The sequence below is a fragment of the Rhinopithecus roxellana genome, chromosome 19 (assembly GCF_007565055.1).
Source record: "Rhinopithecus roxellana isolate Shanxi Qingling chromosome 19, ASM756505v1, whole genome shotgun sequence".
NCBI classification, from domain to species: domain Eukaryota; kingdom Metazoa; phylum Chordata; class Mammalia; order Primates; family Cercopithecidae; genus Rhinopithecus; species Rhinopithecus roxellana.
Window position 1 is genome coordinate 69,477,483 of NC_044567.1, and position 18,111 is coordinate 69,495,593.

Below are 18,111 nucleotides of genomic sequence, written 5' to 3' on the forward strand. Positions count from 1 at the left end.
CGTGGGCGGGGCGGAGGACGGCACTTGGCCCCGCAGTTAGAACCCTCGCGGGGGGTTTGTGGGTCCTCTTTCCCTCCCTCTGACAACTGCCCCAACTGCTCTTCCCGTCCCGGTCACAGTGAAAATGTAGAAAGGGTCGTTGTCCGTACGACTGTGCGCCAGGGCTCGGGGAGGGCCGGCCTCCTCGTGAGCGCCCCGCTGGGAATAGTGAACATAATCACCTCTCATTCCAGACTATGTTAGGTCTTAATGGTGGGAGGACGCCCGAGTGCCCCGCCCGTTTCACCCCGAGGGGGCGGGACAGTGGGTCGTGACGCTATCAGAGGGCGCCAGAGCAGGGATCGGACGCGAATTGGGGATGTTGGACTCGCTGTTATCCTTGGGCGGCCTGGTGCTGCTTCGGGGTGAGAGCCAACGGCACAGGGGGGTTCGGGTCTGGCTGAGGGGACGGAAGTGGAGAGGAAGAGCCATGGGTCACAGGCTAGGTGTGGAGATCGCGACGGGTTCGCGAAGGTGGTAATCCTAGTGCCCTCACACTCTATCCGTCCCTCGCTGTGCAGATTCCGTGGAGTGGGAGGGGCGCAGTCTCTTGAAGGCGCTTGTCAAGAAATCTGCACTGTGGTGAGTATCCCACGGTGTCTCCTCAGCCTACCCTGGATAGGGAACCTGTGCCCACTCTTTGACAGTCCCCCCTCATCTCTGCCTTAGTGGGGAGCAAGTGCATATCCTGGGCTGTGAAGTGAGCGAGGAAGAGTTTCGTGAAGGTTTTGACTCAGATATCAACAATCGGTAAGTATCAGTTGGAAAAGATTTGATTAAATTGGAGACGTCTATTGCTAAGGAAATTTATTTACAACAAGCGCAGAACCTGGTATGTAGTAGCAGTTCCTTAAATATTCATTGAAGAATTGGATATGGGTCTTTCAGGAGGCAAGAATTAGTAAGAGGAGTAATGAGGAGTGATGAGTATTTGGGGAATCCAAAGCAAAGATCATAGAAGTTGAGAGAGAAATAGCCTGGAGATAGGGAGAACATGTGGGAAGGGTATTGCAGTAATCCATTAATCCAGGTTCGCTATTAAGGTGCATATGTATCGAGCACCAACTATAAACCAGGTGCTGTGTAAGATACTGGAGCTGGCAGTGAATGAGACAGACCTGTTCCTGGCCTAATGAATTTTAGGGAATAATGGTGGAAAGTGATAGAGGCCTGGTTTAAGGCAGTGGCAGTAGAGATGGAAAGTTTAGAATACATGTAAAGGACTTTAGTGGGTAGCATTTTCAGGATTTATTGACTAATGTGGGGGGAGAAGAAAGTATTGAGATAAGGAAGTCCCTAAACCCAGTCATGTGCCTGATCAGGAGACATTAAGAACCATTAGTAGGATGCTTTCTAGTTCCTAGTCCGGGCAACTCAGTGGATAATGATAGTAGTTTACATCTTATCTGTTGAGCCTCTAATTTTGCATCAGCCATTGTTGTGATAGAGGTGGTGGTGTATGTTAAGATGGCATTCCATGGCCAGGCGTGGTGGTTCACGCCTTTAATCCCAGCACTTTGGGAGGCTGAGGCGGGTGGATCACCTGAGGTGTTTGAGACCAGCCTGACCAACGTGGAGAAACCCTATCTCTACTAAAACTACAAAAAATTAGCTGGGCATGGTGGCACATGCCTGTAATTCCAGCTACTCGGGAGGCTGAGGCAGGAGAATCGCTTGAACCCGGGAGGCAGAAGTTGCAGTGAGCAGAGATCGCACCATTGCATTCCAGCCCCGGCAACAAGAGCGAAACTCTGTCTCAAAAAAAAAAAAAAAAAAAAAAAATGGCATTCCACAAGAGAACCAGAAGATAAAAAAGAGATATCTGGGGAAAAAAAAAAGTTCTGCTACCTTTGCTGGTCTACCTTTCCTGAGCTGTTATTTTTTTCTGTAGTTGGTACTCCATGACTTAATTTTTTACTTTCTTTAAGCTGTTCTACAGGAAGGAACCAAGTCTCATGTCCTCTGCTTTCTCATTTTTCATCCAGAGTGATAAACTTTAGGTGCCACACTCAGGAAATATGTGATGATGGTGATAACTAACATTTATGAGGCATACACTATGTGTCAAGCACTGTGCTGAGTGCTTAGAGGTTGGCACCTCATTTCACCAATGAAGCAACTGAGTCTTAGAGATAATTTATCATTTAGCTGACCTTGGGCAACAAGTCGCAAAGCCAAGCTTGGAGGTCAGGCTGTCAGACACCAAAGTCTGTGCTCTCAGTCATTGCTATCTCTCAGTAATATTCTTTCACTAATATTTAGGATATTCATGAAAATTGAGAAAACAGAGCCACAAAGATCAGAGGATGAACTTTGTGATCCTCTGGGGGGAAGGAGCAATATCATATTGTGTCATGTTTTCCGTTTGCAGGCTGGTTTACCATGACTTCTTCAGAGACCCTCTCAACTGGTCAAAAACTGAGGAGGCCCTTCCTGGGGGGCCGCTGGGAGCCTTGAGAGCCATATGCAAGAGGACAGATCCTGGTCCTGTCACCATTGCTCTCGATTCACTCAGCTGGCTGCTGCTTCACCTTCCCTGCACCACACTCTGCCAGGCCCTGCATGCTGTGAGCCATCAGGACGCCTGTCCTGGTAAGACCCCTCCTTCATTGTTTCCCCTCATATATCTCCCTCTGCCAAGGAGTGTGCCCCTTTTCCTTTCTAGCCTAGAAGAAACATCTGGGTTCTCCAGTCAGACCTTTTTTCATTTTTTTGAACTTTTTGTCTGTTTTTTTTTTTTTTTTTTTGAGACGGAGTCTCGCTCTGTCGCCCAGGCTGGAGTGCAGTGGCCGGATCTCAGCTCACTGCAAGCTCCGCCTCCCGGGTTCCCGCCATTCTCCTGCCTCAGCCTCCCGAGTAGCTGGGACTACAGGCGCCCACCACTTCGCCCGGCTAGTTTTTTGTATTTTTTTTTAGTAGAGACGGGGTTTCACCATGTTAGCCAGGATGGTCTTGATCTCCTGACCTCGTGATCCGCCCGTCTCGGCCTCCCAAAGAGCTGGGATTACAGGCTTGAGCCACCGCGCCCGGCTGTTTTTTTTTTTACTTCCCCTTAATGCCATCTACCATTTGCTTTTTTTCCTCCAAGTTATTTTTTTACTCATTTGTTTCACTCATTCATTTATTTAACAAATGAATAGTAAATACATATGTCAGGTACAATTCTAGATAATGGCAAAATACAGACTGACTGTAGCTGGGTCCTTGCCTTCCAGGAGTTCGAAGTCCCATAAAAGATGGAGATGAGTAAACAGGCAGTTACAAGATGGTCTGATAAAGGCCGTGATGATATAGGACATGCACAGGGTACCTTAAAGAAGGGCACTCTCGGCCGGGCGCGGTGGCTCACACCTGTAATCCCAGCACTTTGGAAGGCCGAGGTGGGCAGATCAGGAGATGAGGCCATCCTGGCTAACACGGTGCAACCCCATCTCTACTAAAAATACAAAAAAAATTAGCTGGGCCTGGTGGCGGGCAACTGTAGTCCCAGCTACTTGGGAGGCTGAAGCAGGAGAATGGCATGAACCTGGGAGGTGGAGCTTTCAGTGAGCCAAGATCGCGCCACTGCACTCCAGCCTGGGTGATAGAGCGAGACTCCGTGTCAAAAAAAAAAGGCACTCTTGAAGAGCAAGCGGCCAGCCAGGCAAATTTGGCCGGGCAGGGGCACTGGGACTAGCCCTAAAGTGCACTGTGGGTACTCGAATGGACTTAGGAGTCAGACGCCCAGCTTTGTATTAAGGTACTTGATCTCTCATTGCTTCACTTTCCCCTGTATGTGGGGGAAGGTACGAGGGAAGTATTAGGATGAACCACTATATTGCCATTTCTTAGGTCAAAAATTGTTAAATATTGGCTGGGCACAGTGGCTCACACCTGTAATCCCAGCACTTTGGGAGGCCAAGGTAGGCGGATCGCCTGAGGTCAGGAGTTGGAGACCAGCCTGACCAACATGGTAAAACCCTGTCTCTACTAAAAATACAAAAAATTAGCTGGATTTGGTGGTGCACTTTTGTAATCCCAGCTACTTGGGAGGCTGAGGCAGGAGAATCACTTGAACCCAGGAGGCAGAGGTTGCAGTGAGCTGAGATCACACCACTGTACTTCAGCCTGGGTGACAGAGAAATACTTCATCTCAAAAAATAAAAACAGTCCAGGCGTGGTGGCTCACGCCTGTAATCCCAGCACTTTGGGAGGCCGAGACAGGTGGATCATGAGGTCAGGAGTTCAAGACAAGCCTGGCCAAGATGCTGAAACTCCGTCTCTACTAAAGATACAAAAATTCGCCAGGCATGGTGGCATGCGCCTGTAGTCCAGCTGTTCAGGAGACTGAGGCAGAATTGTTGAACCCGGGTGGCAGAGGTTGCAGTGAGCCAAGATTGCGCCACTGCACTCTAACCTGGATGACAGCAAGACTCTGTCTCAAAAAAAAAAAGAAAAAAAATTGTTAAATGTCAGTGATTTCATATGGTTTGACCTAAAAATGCTGACCTTTGTAAGGATTCAAACATTGTGTTAAAGCGTTTAGCATAGTGCCTGACTCTCTAAAGGCACTGACTGAGATCTTGGGAAGTTCCAGAAACTACAAGTACTTCCGTGTGTAAGAGATGAGGCTGGAAAGTAAGTGGACACCACCTGCTAGAAGTGTTCATTCCATCCTGAAGGTGGAGGAGCTGCTGAAGGGTAGAAGGTAGAGCGGTGCCTTGATCAGCTTTACACGGGGATAACAGAGTAGATTAAGATGTGGGCTGGAGGAGGCTCAGAGCACGGTAGTGAGATTGGCCAAGGGAAGTCAGGATTTTGGCAGCACTGTGATGGAATTGTGGGGTTCTCTCCTTTTCTCTTCACTGTTTGCTCCCAGGCCACCAACCTGAATGCTCCCTACTATCCTACATTTCTTGTCCTTTTCTAGGTGACAGCTCCCCGGTGGGGAAAGTGAGTGTGCTGGGCTTGCTACATGAAGAGCTTCACGGACCAGGCCCTGTGGGAGCTCTCAGCAGCCTTGCGCAGACTGAGGTGACCCTGGGCGGTACAAAGGGCCAGGCCTCGGCCCACATCCTGTGTCGGAGGCCCCGACAGCGCCCAACTGACCAGGTCAGAAGAACTAACAGGGAAGGACTGGAAATTGGGGGCAGAGAAAGGACTGGCACGATGGGAAGAACAATGAAAATGCTGATGTTTCAAGGAGACTTTAAAAACAAACTTTTTTTAGAGATGGGGTTTCACTGTGTTGGTCAGGGTGGTCTCTAACTCCTGGGCTCAAGTGATCCTCCCACCTCAGCCTCACAAAGTGCTAGGATTACAGATGTGAGCAACTGTGCCAGGCCCTCAGGGAGACCTTTTTTGAAAAAAAAGCTGATTGGGTATCCCTCTGTGTTTTCCATCACTTACCCCATTTAATCTTCTCAGCTATGGTGTAAAGTAGATTGTTTTATTATCACAGTTTTTCAGGCGGGAAAGCCAGTCCAGGGAGGGGTTTTTTTCCTTGTTTTTTTCTTTTTTTTTTTTTTGGACAAGGTCCCACTCTGTGGCCCGGGCTGGTGTGCTGTGGTGCAATCATAGCTCACGGCAGCTTTGACCTCCCATGCTCAAGTGATCCTCCTGCCTCAGCCTCTGGTGTAGCTGGAGCTGGGAACACAGGCACGTAGCACCACATCCAGCCAGCTTTTTAGTTTTTTATACAGGTGGGATCTCACCCTGTTGCCCAGGCTGGTCTTGAATTACTGGGGTCAAGCCATCCTCTGGCCTTGGTCTCCCAAAGTGCTGGGATTACAGGTGTGAGCCACTGCACAGCGGCCCAGGGAGGTTTAAATTTAAATCACTTACCAAGATTATAAAGTGTAAGTGGGGCCCAGGCAAGGTGGCTCACGCCCGTAATCCCAGCACTTTGGGGGGCCACGGTGGGCAGATTGCATGAGGTCAAGAGTTCGAGACCAGTCTGGCTAATACGGTAAAATCCCGTCTATACTAAAAATACAAAAATTAGCCGGGCATGGTGTGCACACCTGTAGTCCCAGCTACTCTGGAGGCTGAGGCAAGAGAATCGCTTGAACCCAGGAGGCAGAGGCTGCAGTGAGCCAAGATCATGCCACTGCACTCCAGCCTGGGCAACAGAGTGAGACTCCTCAAAAAAAAAAAAAAATGTAAGTGGGGCTGGGCAAGGTGGCTCACACCTGTAATCCCAGCACTTTGGGAAGCAGAGGTGGGCAGATCACCTGAGGTCAGGAGTTCAAGACCAACCTGGCCAACATGATGAAACCCCCCGTCTCTACTAAAAATACAAAAATTAGCTGGGCATAGTGGTGGGTGCCTATAGTCCCAGCTACTTGGGAGGCTGAGGCGGGAGAATCACTTGAACCTGGGAGGCAGAGGTGGAGGTGAGCCAGGATCATGCCACTACACTCCAGCCTGGGCAACAGAGTGAGACTCTGTCTCAAAAAAACAGTAACTGGGGCTGCTCTGCCTAAGGAGTAGCCATCCTTTTATTCCTTTACTTCCTTAATAAACTTGCTTTCACTTTTGAAAATAGAGGCTGGGCACAGTGGCTTACACCTGTAACCCCTGCATTTCGGGAGGCCAAGGTGGGCAGATCACCTGAGATTAGTGGTTCGAGACCAGCCTGACCAACACAGAGAAACCCCATCTCTACTAAAAATTCAAAAGTTAGCTGGGCGTGGTAGCACGCGCCTGTAGTCCCAGCTACTTGGGAGGCTGAGGCAGGAGAATCACTTGAACCTGGGAGGTGGAGGTTGCAGTGAGCCAAGATCACGCCACTGCACTCCAGCCTGGGCAACAAAGGCAGACCCTGTCTCAAAAAAAAAATTAAAAGTTGAGGGCAGGGGCTGAAAGCAGTGAAATAGGTGATTGGGGGCTGAGGATGTGAGGTCCTAGAGTCTCTCTAGTTTCTTCAGTAAGATGAAAAAAAACTCTTTTCTTTTTTCTCTCCAGACTCAGTGGTTCTCCATACTTCCGGACTTCAGCCTGGATCTCCAAGAGGGGCCCTCCGTCGAGTCCCAGCCCTACTCCGATCCTCATATACCCCCGGTATCTAAGAATGCCAGGGCCAGAACAAGGAAATGTAGTTTAGGGTCTGGTCAAAGGGGAGAGAATAAAAGCTGCAGAGGTTGGGGGTGGGGTTAGGGATTCTAGGGATGGGGGCAGAGTGGCAGCGTCCTTTGTACCTACAGGTGGATCCCACAACTCATTTGACCTTTAACCTTCACCTGTCCAAGAAAGAGAGAGAAGCCAAAGATAGCCTGATCCTGCCTTTCCAGTTCAGCTCTGAAAAGTAAGGTCGGGACCTGGGTACGTGGATCCCTGAGTAGAGCCCAGCATCTGGGCCACGGAGAGGTGGGGCAACAGCAGGTTATTGATTAACCTGACTTTATAGGGGCTGAAGTCCACCTCCAGAGACAAGTCCAAGTTCTTGATCCACCCATTCCCCCTACAATGGCCGAGGGCCTTTATGTCTCTTTTCTCTCCCTTAGACCCTTGGGTCACAGCTCCAGTTGTCCCCAGAGCACCCTGGGCCTGGGCTGAGCCAGACCAGACCCTTGGGAGGTGGCCCTATCCCTAGGCAGTGGTGCTAGAACAGAAGGCTATATGGGCGTGGCAAAGGCTGGTTAACAAGGGCTTAGTGCATGCCTGCTGTTTTGTGCCCAGTGTGTGGGTGGATGAAGCAAGACTACAAGATCCTTGCCCCCAAGCTGCTAGGAACTTACGGTTTTATTAGGAGATCAGTACAAGGGTATCTATTCCAGTACCAAATGGTGCTTCAACTCTAACATGGAAGTCAGAGAAAGGGACTTAGACCAAGAAAATGACATGGAGGCCTAACAGGTTGCCTGAATGACAGTCACAGTCACCTGGAAGAAAGTATCCAGACCCAAACTGTCAGCTACCCTCACCAGCACCAAATCTTCCCTTCTCAGACAGCAGGCTCTCCTGCGGCCTAGGCCAGGCCAGGCTACCAGCCACATCTTCTATGAGCCAGATGCTTATGATGACCTGGACCAAGAAGACCCAGATGACGATCTAGATATTTGACTGGTCAGATTTGGTTAGATTGTAATTGGAGGGGGCGCAGGAAGACTTTGGGCCCAGAACCATCTTTCTCTTGCTTGTGTTAGCCTTACCCTGTCCCTACCCCACCTTGGTTCCCCTCGTCTATGGATCCCTGCTCTGTGAGCCAGGAAGCAGCGTCTCATCAGGACAGAAGGTAGGATGAAGACATGGGATAATGTGAGAGTAGAACACCCCCGTACCTAATAAAATCTTTATTTTTTTATTAAAAAAGAAATACTTTGGTAGCTATTTAAATAAGAGGGGGGTGGGAATGGATGTCAAGATACAAGCACCTGCATCTTTTAGTCTATTGTCAGTGGAGTCTGGGGGCCAGGAATAGTGTGCAGGTCACTGGGGCGCTAAGTGTTCTGAACTGAAGTAGGTGCATTAAGATTCCAAGCTCCCTCCAAGGATCCAGACGGGAGGAAAGCAGAGGCCCTGAAGGGAAAAAAGCCTGCTTCCCAAAACTTACTTTTTATTACTGTACAAAAAGCACACTCTCCCTCTTTTTGTCTCTCCCACCAACACTCCCCACCCCCCACCCAAGAGGACTATACATGGAGTGTAGGGACAGAGTGACCAGGAGGCCTTTGTCCGGCACCCTGCCCACAGGCTGAGCTCAGCCCCAGGCCCTTTCAGGCATCTAGACACGCCCACAGCCTGTCAGGCTGGGGCGAGGAGACTCCAGGTCACACATACTCCTTGGAAGAGTTGGACTTAGGGTAAGAGCGGGGTGCATGGTACCCAGCCTTGCTCTCATTCCTAGGACAGGAACAGGAGAGCAGTGCACCTCCCAGGATGACTAGGGCAGACCCTGCCCAGCCAATAAAGATGGCAGGGCCAAACTCATACCTGTGAAGAGAAAGGGGTGGTTAGAAACCCTGGCCTGCCTCTGCCCTCCTCCCTATCCCGGGGTCCAGACCTGTCCCCTTAGGAGGCAGGGTTTCCAGACTTACTTAATGTTGGTAGGGATCAAGGGGTTATAAAAGTCTGTGACAATCTGATGGCCATACCAGGAGCAAGCTATCAAGGCGGCAAGACCTGGAGAGAGAATGAGGGGTTTCGGTATAGTGAGACCCTAAACCGGCACCCTGCCCAGCCTCGCTCCTCCCAGATGGGAGAACCCTGGGGCTCACCTGCCACAATGAAAATTATGCCTCCACCCATGGCTATACGGGCCTTCTTCACTTTGTCGTCTCCCCCACAGCGCGTGCACTTCATGCCCATCGTGGCCACAAACATGGCCAGGAAGCCCAGCACCAGGGAGACCACCATTAGGGCTCGAGTGGCCTGCATAGCCGCTGCGGGCCAGGGGAAAGGGCGCCGTCATTGCTGGAAATGCAGGTTGCTCCAGCCTTCGTGCCGCCGGCCGCGCCCACTAACCCCTGGACCTCGTCTGTCCGGCGCCGTGTTCTGCCGCGGGCCAGGGGCGCCCAAGTGTCCAAGGCCTGGGCTAAACGGGCAGGTCCCCGCCCCTCCCAACACCGCGGCCTTCCTGCTCCCGCCCCGCCCTCTCCGCTCAAGGATCCGCCCGGGGCGCCGGGGTTTCGGTGAAACCGCCCTGTATAGGGGGAAGGGTGAAAGGGGCAACGAAGGGAAGCCGAGACGGTGGCCTGAGCCCCGCGCGGCGCACATGCCGGCCGGCGGCCCTGCTCTGAGCCCGCTATCGAGGCCACCGGGTTTGTGGCTTCGGCTAATCGGCCGATAAGATTAGAGGCCGCAGGCGGCGGCCCACTGTGAGCAGCCGCACCGCCCTTCGGCCCTCGGCGTGCCCGGTGCCCCGCGCCCCGGGGTCGTTTCTCTCTGAGAAAAGGGCGGGAGATGACGGAGGCCGTGGCCTGCCCAGGGATTGGGGAGGGGACGGCCCCGGCCTAAGAACCGCTGCTCGGAGCCAGGGACTAGGCTGGGTTGGGGGGCGGAAGAGGACCGTGGGCGACCGAGGTGCGCGCCCACGTGCAGCGCCAGAACCCCGGCTCGCTCCCGCCCAGCCTCGCCGCCCCCACCCGACCACTTCCTCGTCTTGCAGCTCCCCGGCAACCCAGGGCGCCCAGCCATGGGGCCTCGGCTCTCCCACGCGCGCCACCCCGCCACCTCGGTCCGGGGCGCGTCCGCCCCCTCGGTCCCGCGGCCTTACCGGACAGGGCGAGCACCGAGTCGTACATTTTGCAGCTCATCATCCCCGTGCTCTGCGTGACGCAGTCCATCCACAGCCCCTTGTACATGGCCTGGGCCGTGATGATGTTGTCGCCCGCATACGAGCTCATCTGCCACTGCGGGATGGCGGTGCAGGCCACCAGACCCACCCAGCCCAGCAGGGCCATGGAGAAGCCCAGCAACTGCAGGCCCGAATTGGCCATTTCCGCCCTCAGAAAACACTGGGGCGCCGGGCGGGAGACCCTACAGTAAAACAAACGACACTTGGGGGGCAGCCCCACGAAAGAAAACTTGAGGTGGAGTTTTCCGGTCACCCAAAGAGACAAAAAGAGTTTGGGTCAGGTGAATGCAAATCTTGTCACCGAAGTACACACAAATCGACCCCTCCAGTGAAGCGAAGGCCTCGCAGCAGAGGGAATAGGATACGCCGGGAGGGTGGTTCCAGACAAAAGCGGTCCCCGAAGGCCAGGCGGTTCCCTTTGGCGCTCTCGGCGACCCTAGCCAAACAAAAGGTGGAGGGGCCGTCTGGGCGCGGTTCTGGGCGCCGGCAAGTCCCAGAGTATCCTGGGCTGTTAGTCCGAGGCTGCGGTGCGCAGTGGAGGTGGCTCGGAGGTGAGCCAGCAGGTGCGGGCGGACAGGTGGGGCGCACCTGAGTATATGTAGGGCGTCGGGGGCGCGGCCCGCGGGCCCCGGGAGCGCGGGAGGGGAAGGCGGGACCGGAGGGGCGGCCGAGGGTGACCTGACGTCACCGAAGGGACACTCACCTGAACCGGAAGTCGTGGCCCCCACCCCCTCCTTGCCCAGGTGAGGAGGAAGAAACCTGAGCACCAGGGTCACGCCCCTTCGCTTGCCCGGTTTTGACCGCCGCTGGGGAGGAGGCGGTGGCTCCCCGGGAGTCCCAAGCTCCGAATTAGCCCCTCCGGACTGGATTTCCCTCGAACACCGGGATGCCCCTTCCCTTCTTCCCAACAGGTGCGCCTGGGACGCTGCGGGGCGCCCCTGACCAGCCTCGGCGCCGCCCTTTCCCCGCCGGGTTCTGTCCAAAGTGCTCTCTCCCCGGCCTTGCTTTCGCCCCCACCCGCTGCTCTCCTTTTTTTTCTGTCTCCTACCCTAGTCGATCCCACCTTCGGGGGCCCTGGCCCGATCCCTGAGAGTCGCCCCCTTCAGCATCCGCTTCACTGTCCCGGTTCTCTGGCTCTGCTACGGACACCCGGCTTCTGAGCGTGGCTCCCCAACAGCCCCACCTTCCTGTGCCCCCATTCCAACCCGACATGACTTGCAGCCTGAACCCTTTGCACTCAACCTCCCCACCTACCACTAGCCCCTCCGGCATCAAGGCTCCCAACTGGAGGAAGAAACCACTGGGACCGAGAGCCGGCCAAGGGTGGGGACCAGGGTGAGGGCTAGGTCCGAGTCTTGGCCACACCCATCGTTCCCCTCCCTTAGAGTCTTTTCAGACCTATCCTCCACCTTTCCCACCCCTCCCCACGCTCGCCCGTTTCTGTTTCCCTCCCGAGCCTGGGCTTGGACTGCCTATTGCTGTGCACACCCTCACGCCCTCACTGTTCCGTCCTCCCTATAATCTGGCTCTCTAAGGTGGTCGTCCATGGTCCCTCACCCTGCAGTCTTGCTCTGTCTCCCCAAAGCGTTGCTCCCTCCTTCCTCCTGGCACCCCTTCCAGCCTTTTGCTCCTTCCTTCCTTCATCTTTGGTCATCTCAGACCCTTCCTGCCTTTCCTGCTTTGGAGCTTCCTATTTCACTCCTTGTCTTGTTTGTTTGTTTGTTTGTTTGAGAGGGGAGGGGTCTGTGTTACCCAGGCTGGAGTGCAGAGGTGCAAATCGCAGCTCACTGCAGCCTCACCTCCCGGGCTCAAGCGATCATCCCGCCTCAGCGTCCCCAGTAGCTGGGACCGCAGGTGCACACCACCATGCCCAGCTGAAGTTTTTGTATTTTTGGTGGAGAAGGGGTTTCACCATGTTGCTCAGGCTGGTCTTGAACACCTGAACTCAAGCAATCCCCCCACCCCCGCCTCCTAAAGTGCAGGATTACAGGCGTGAGCCACCGCACCCAGCCCACTCCTTGTCTTTTCGTTTCCCTTTACGCCTTGTCTCCAGTCTCCTTGGAACCCAACATCAGCAATTACTTTCTTTCCTCTTCTTAGGTGCACACTGCACTTTCCCCACCCACCCTGCCCAGTTTCCTCCCAATCTTCCTACTACCCTCCAACCTCCTCATACTTCTCAGATTCTCACATACCCTGTTTATTCTGGCTCTGTCTCATTTCGTTTTCCTCTCTCCGTTTTTTACCTCAACTTTCTCACGTTTTATATCTTTTTTTGCCCTCTCAGACATTTTTCTCCTTCCTTCATTTATTCGCTAAACATATTAAAGGCTCCCTTACGCTAAGCTAATTGACCTGCTTTTGTATAAAATGAAGACCTTCATGAACTCTTTTTTTTTTTTTTGAGACAGAGTTTTGCTGTTGTCACCCAGGCTGGAATACAATGGCATGATCTCGGCTCACTGCAACCTCCACCTCTTGGGTTCAAGTGATTCTCCTGCCTCAGCCTCCCAAGTAGCTGGGGGTACAGGTGCCCACCACCACGCCCGGCTATTTTTTTTTTTTGACACGGAGTCTCGCTGTCTCCCACGCTGGAGTGCAGTGGCGTGAACTTGGCTCACTGCAATCTCCGCCTCCCGGGTTCACGCCATTCTCCTGCCTCAGCCTCCCGAGTAGCTGGGACTACAGGCGCCTGCCAGCACACCCGGCTAATTTTTTTTTTTTTTTTTTTTTTTTTTTTTTTTTTTTTTTTTTTTTTGAGACGGAGTCTCGCTCTGTCGCCCAGGCTGGAGTGCAGTGGCCGGATCTCAGCTCACTGCAAGCTCCGCCTCCCGGGTTCACGCCATTCTCCTGCCTCAGCCTCCCGAGTAGCTGGGACTACAGGCGCCCGCCAGGTCGCCCGGCTAGTTTTTTGTATTTTTAGTAGAGACGGGGTTTCACCGTGTTAGCCAGGATGGTCTTGATCTCCTGACCTCGTGATCCGCCCGTCTCGGCCTCCCAAAGTGCTGGGATTACAGGCTTGAGCCACCGCGCCCGGCCTAATTTTTTGTATTTTTAGTAGAGACGGGGTTTCACTGTGTTAGCCAGGATGGTCTCGATCTCCTGACCTCATGATCCACCTGCCTCAGCCTCCCAAAGTGCTGGGATTACAGGTGTGAGCCACCACACCTGGCCTTTTTTTTTTTTTTTTTAATTTTAAAAGACTAGTCAGGTGCAGTAGTGAGAAGGGGATGAGAGTAGAAAAAGAAGTTCCATCAGTAACTGATTGTGAACAATCAATTGAAATAATTCACTACCTTCAGACCAGCTGAGATTTTCTTGAACATTTTCCTTTAAGCTCTAAGAAAAATGTTTGTCATCACTATATGCGGCTTCTCTCCAAACTCACTGCCGCCACCCTACACCAGCCCAAGGCTGGACACGGCAACTGCCTCCAAACTAATCTCCCTGCTTCCACACTGATCCTTTTAAACTCTATTCTCTGGAGTGACCGCTTCTTACCCACTCAGAGCTTTGTCATTTCCTGTTTAAAATCTTTCAGTGACACTCGTGTTCTTGCCAGTAAGTGCCACACCACGGCTGACCTGACGGCCTCAACCACACTGGCCTTCTCTCTGTTCCTGCCAACTGAATTGCCTTTGTACAGTCTGTTCTCTGGGTCTGGAAGCTCTTCTCCATCCACTCCCACCCACCTTCCTCTATCCAGCTAACCAACTCATCCTTCAACTATCCCTCAAATATCACTTCTTTTAGAAAGCCTGGCCTGAGCACCCCACCCCAAACTGAGTCAGATCATCTGCATAGTACTCTCACGGCTACCAGTACTTTGCTTTCAAAGCTCTTATCACAGTGTGAAAATACTATATTTACTTTATGTGCTTATTTATTCAGTATCACTATCCCCACTGTACTGTATGCTCCAAGAGGGTAGAGACTTGTCTGGGTTTTATCACCAATAAATATTTGAAGAATGAATGAATAAATTGCAAATAAATAATGTTTTCATTCACTGTTCAACAAATATTTTCTTTTTTCTTTCTTTCTTTTTTTTTTTTTTTTTTTTTTTTTTTTTTTTGAGACAGTCTTGCTCTGTCACCCAGGCTGGAACGCAGTGGCGCAATCTTGGCTCATCACAACCTCTGCCTCTCAGGTTCAAGCAATTCTTGTGCCTCAGCTTCCCAAGTAGCTGGGATTACAGGCACGCACCACCATGTCCAGCTAATTTTTAAAATATTTTTAGTAGAGATGGGGTTTCACCATGTTGGCCAGGCTGTTCTCGGACTCCTGACCTCAGGTGATCCGCCCACCTTGGCCTCCCAAAATTCTAGGAGGAAAAATAGCTGGGACTACAGGTGCGAGCCACCACACCCAACCCTCAACAAATATTTCCTAAGTGTCTATAATGTGCCCAACATGGCAAGGCACAGTGGTTATGTCTGTAGTCCCAGCTACCCAGGAAGCTGAGGTGAGAAGATCACTTAAGCCTATAAGTTCGAGGCTGCAGTGAGCTGTGATCATGCCACTGCACCCCAGCCTGGGCAACAGAGGGAGATTCTATCTCTAAAAAAAAAAAAAAAAAAAGTGCGGCCAGGCATGGTGGCTCATGCCTGTAATCCCAGCGCTTTGGGAGGCAGAGGCAGGAAGATTACGAGGTCAGGAGTTAGAGATCAGCCTAGCCAACATTGTGAAACCCTATCTCTACTAGAAATACAAAAAATTAGCTGGTGGCAGGGGCCTGTAATCGCAGCTACTCAGGAGGCTGAAGCAGGAGAATTGCTTGAACCTGGGAGGCACAGGCTGCAGTGAGCTGAGACCACATCACTGCACTCCAGCCTGGGCAACAGAGCAAGACTCCATCTCAAAAAAAAAGGGGGTGGGGGCCAGGCAAGGTGGCTTACACGTGTAATCCCAGCACTTTGGGAGGCTGAGGTGGGCAGATCACAAGGTCAGGAGTGCGAGAACAGCCTGGCCAACATGGTGAAACCCGTCTCACTAAAGATACAAAAAATTAGCTGGTCGTGGTGACACACGCCTGTAGTCCCAGCTACTCTGGAGACTGAGGCAAGATAATCGCTTGAACCCAGGAGGTGGAGGTTGCAAGGTTGCAGTGAGCCGAGATCACGCCATTGCACTCCAGCCTGGACGACGGCAAGACTCTGTCTCAATTAAAAAAAAAAAAAAAAAAAAAAGGCTGGGTGCAGTGGCTTATGCCTGTAATCCCAGCACTTTGGGAGGTCAGGAGTTCAAGACCAGCCTGGCCAACATGGTAAAACCCCGTCTCTACTTAAAATACAAAATTTAGCCAGGCATGGTGGTGGGCGCCTGTAATCCTAGCTACTCGAGAGGCTAAAGCAGGAGAATTGCTTGAACCCGGGAGGCAGAGGTTGCAATGAGCCAAGATTGCGCCATTGCACTCTAGCCTGGGGGACAAGAGCAAGACTTCGTCTGAAAAAAAACAAGGATCAGTCACTATAGTTGACCCTGGAAATACAGCAGGAAACAAAACAGATAAGGATACTGAACTCATGGAACTTATTTTCTAGAAGGAAGAAGCAGGCAATAAAGACATAACCAAAACAGTGCATGTTTTGAAGGCAATAAAGCAGTGTAATGTGATGAGGTTCAATCTACTCTAGGATGAGGTCAGGGAGAACTTTTTGAGGAAATGACTGTTAAATAATAAGCCAGAGGCTGGGCACGATGACTCATGCCTGTAATCCCGGCACTCTGGGAGGCTGAGACAGGTGGTTCACCTGAGGTCAGGAGTTCAAGACCAGCCTGGCCAACATGGTGAAAACCCATCTCTACTAAAAATATTTTTAAAAATTAGCCAGGCATGATGGTGTGTGCCTGTAATTCCAGCTACTCAGGAGGCTGAGGCAAGAGAATCGCTTGAACCTGGGAGGCAGAGGTTGCAGCAAGCCAAGATCGTGCCATTGCACTCCAGCCTGGGCGACAAGAGCAAAACTCCATCTCAAAAAAACAAAAAATAATAATAGTAAGCCACGAGGGAACCATATTATAGGCAGAAGGAACAGCAAGTGCAAAGGCCTTGTGTTGATTGCCCCTTTGAGACTTATACTAATTAATTTAAAGCAGAATTTCTCAACTTTGACACTGTCAACATTTTTTCTCCCTGCTATCTCTATTGCCATTTTGGGCTAATTTTTTGTTGTCTTGCATATTATAGGATATTTAGGAGCATCTCTGACTTCTATCAATTAGATACACCCTCCCCTGCGCCTAAGTGTGACAAAAATGTCTCCAGATATTGCCAAATATCCCAGGGAGGAGAGGAGCAAAATGGGTCCCAGTAAAGTGTGACTGGTGAGCATCATTGTGGATTTTTTTTCCTCTAATGGCCTTGAAGTAAGTAGTTGGATAACAGGATCCAAGTCGGACCGGACGCGGTGGTTCACGCCTGTAATCCCAGCACTTTGGGAGGCTGAGGCGGGCAGATCACCTGAGGTCAGGAATTTGAGACCAGCCTGACCAACATGGAGAAACCCTGTCTCTACTAAGAATACAAAATTAATCGGGCGTGTTGGCGCATTCCTGCAATCCCAGCTACTCGGGAGGCAGAAGCAGGAGAATCGCTTGAACCTGGGAGGCAGAAGCAGGACAATCGCTTGAACCTGGGAGGCAGAGGTTACAGTGAGCCGAGGTCTCACCATTGCACTCCAGCATGAGCAACAAGACTGAAACTCTGTCAAAAAAAAAAAAAAGTAAAAAAAAGGATCCAAGTAGATGAATAGTTGAAATTAACTAGGGTTGGGTGTTACTAAAAAGAGGAAGAAGGAATTTTATAATATTTTCATGAAAGTGATTGTGTTAGATTATACATATAAATTGGGTAAGAGGGAGAGCAAACACAAAATAGTTGGTGGATAGTGAAAAACTGGTAGGGTCAATGGTTTAGAAGTCCCCTGAGGTGAAAGAAGTGAGGATACATGAGGCTGGGCATGGTGGCTCATGTCTGTAATCCCAATACTCAGGGAGGCTGAGGTAGGTGGATCACTTGAGCTCAGGAGTTGGAGACCAGCCTGGGCAACGTGGCAAAACCTCATCTCTACCAAAAAAATACAATATCAAAAAGTTAGCCAGGCATGGTGGCTGGCACCTGTAGTCCTAGCTACTCACTTGAGAGGCTACGGTGGGAGGATTGCTTAAGCCTGGGAGGTCGAGGCTACTGTGAGCCATGATCATACCACCGCGCTCCAGCCTGGGCAACAGAGGGAGACCCTGTCTCAAAAACAGAAAAAAAGGGGCCAGGTGCGGTGGCTCAAGCATGTAATCCAGCACTTTGGGAGGCCGAGGTGGGCAGATCACAAGGTCAGGAAATCAAGACCATCCTGACTAACACGGTGAAACCCCGTCTCTACTAAAAATACAAAAAAAATTAGCCGGCCATGGTGGTGGGCACCTGTAGTCCCAGCTACTCAGGAGGCTGAGTCAGGAGAATGGCGTGAACCCGGGAGGCAGAGCTTGCAGTGAGCCGAGATGGCGCCACTGCACTCCAGCCTGGGCAACAGAGCAAGACTACGTCTCAAAAAAAAAAAAAAAAAGAAAAAGAAAAAATAGAGAGAGAGAGAAAGGGCTGGGCGCGGGGGCTCATGCCTGTAATCCCAGCACTTTGGGAGGCTGAGGCGGACAGATCACGAGGTCAGGAGATCAAGACCATCCTGGCTAACATAGTGAAACCCTGTCTCTACTAAAAATACAAAGAAAATTAGCCGGGCATGGTGGTAGGTGCCTGTAGTCCCAGTTACTCGGGAGGCTGAGGCAGGAGAATGGCA

At 51.6% G+C, this 18,111-nt stretch overlaps 2 protein-coding genes across 5 annotated transcripts; one reads left to right on the forward strand and one right to left on the reverse strand.

Moving 5' to 3' along the window:
- The first annotated feature begins 17 nt into the window (after positions 1-17).
- Positions 18-8,335, forward strand: ELP5 (elongator acetyltransferase complex subunit 5). Of its 4 annotated transcripts, XM_010377328.2 has the most exons (8): positions 18-404; positions 561-621; positions 709-789; positions 2,411-2,631; positions 4,949-5,130; positions 6,985-7,080; positions 7,224-7,324; positions 7,968-8,335. In XM_010377328.2, the coding sequence occupies exons 1-8, from the start codon at positions 359-361 to the stop codon at positions 8,080-8,082; spliced, it is 903 nt and encodes a 300-aa protein (XP_010375630.1). In that variant the 5' UTR covers positions 18-358; the 3' UTR covers positions 8,083-8,335. The 4 variants fall into 4 exon arrangements, with proteins under 4 accessions (XP_010375630.1, XP_030778857.1, XP_030778858.1 ...); XM_030922997.1 differs by lacking the exon at positions 709-789 and having other exon boundaries at positions 7,968-8,331; XM_030922998.1 differs by lacking the exon at positions 7,968-8,335 and having other exon boundaries at positions 7,224-7,328.
- A 219-nt stretch (positions 8,336-8,554) lies between these two features.
- Positions 8,555-11,627, reverse strand: CLDN7 (claudin 7). Its single transcript, XM_010377326.2, has 5 exons — positions 11,570-11,627; positions 10,235-10,751; positions 9,237-9,401; positions 9,057-9,141; positions 8,555-8,952 (listed from the first exon to the last, which is right to left on the reverse strand). Exons 2-5 carry the CDS (start codon positions 10,455-10,457, stop codon positions 8,790-8,792), a joined length of 636 nt encoding a protein of 211 aa, XP_010375628.1. The 5' UTR covers positions 10,458-10,751; positions 11,570-11,627; the 3' UTR covers positions 8,555-8,789.
- Positions 11,628-18,111: the final 6,484 nt, after the last annotated feature.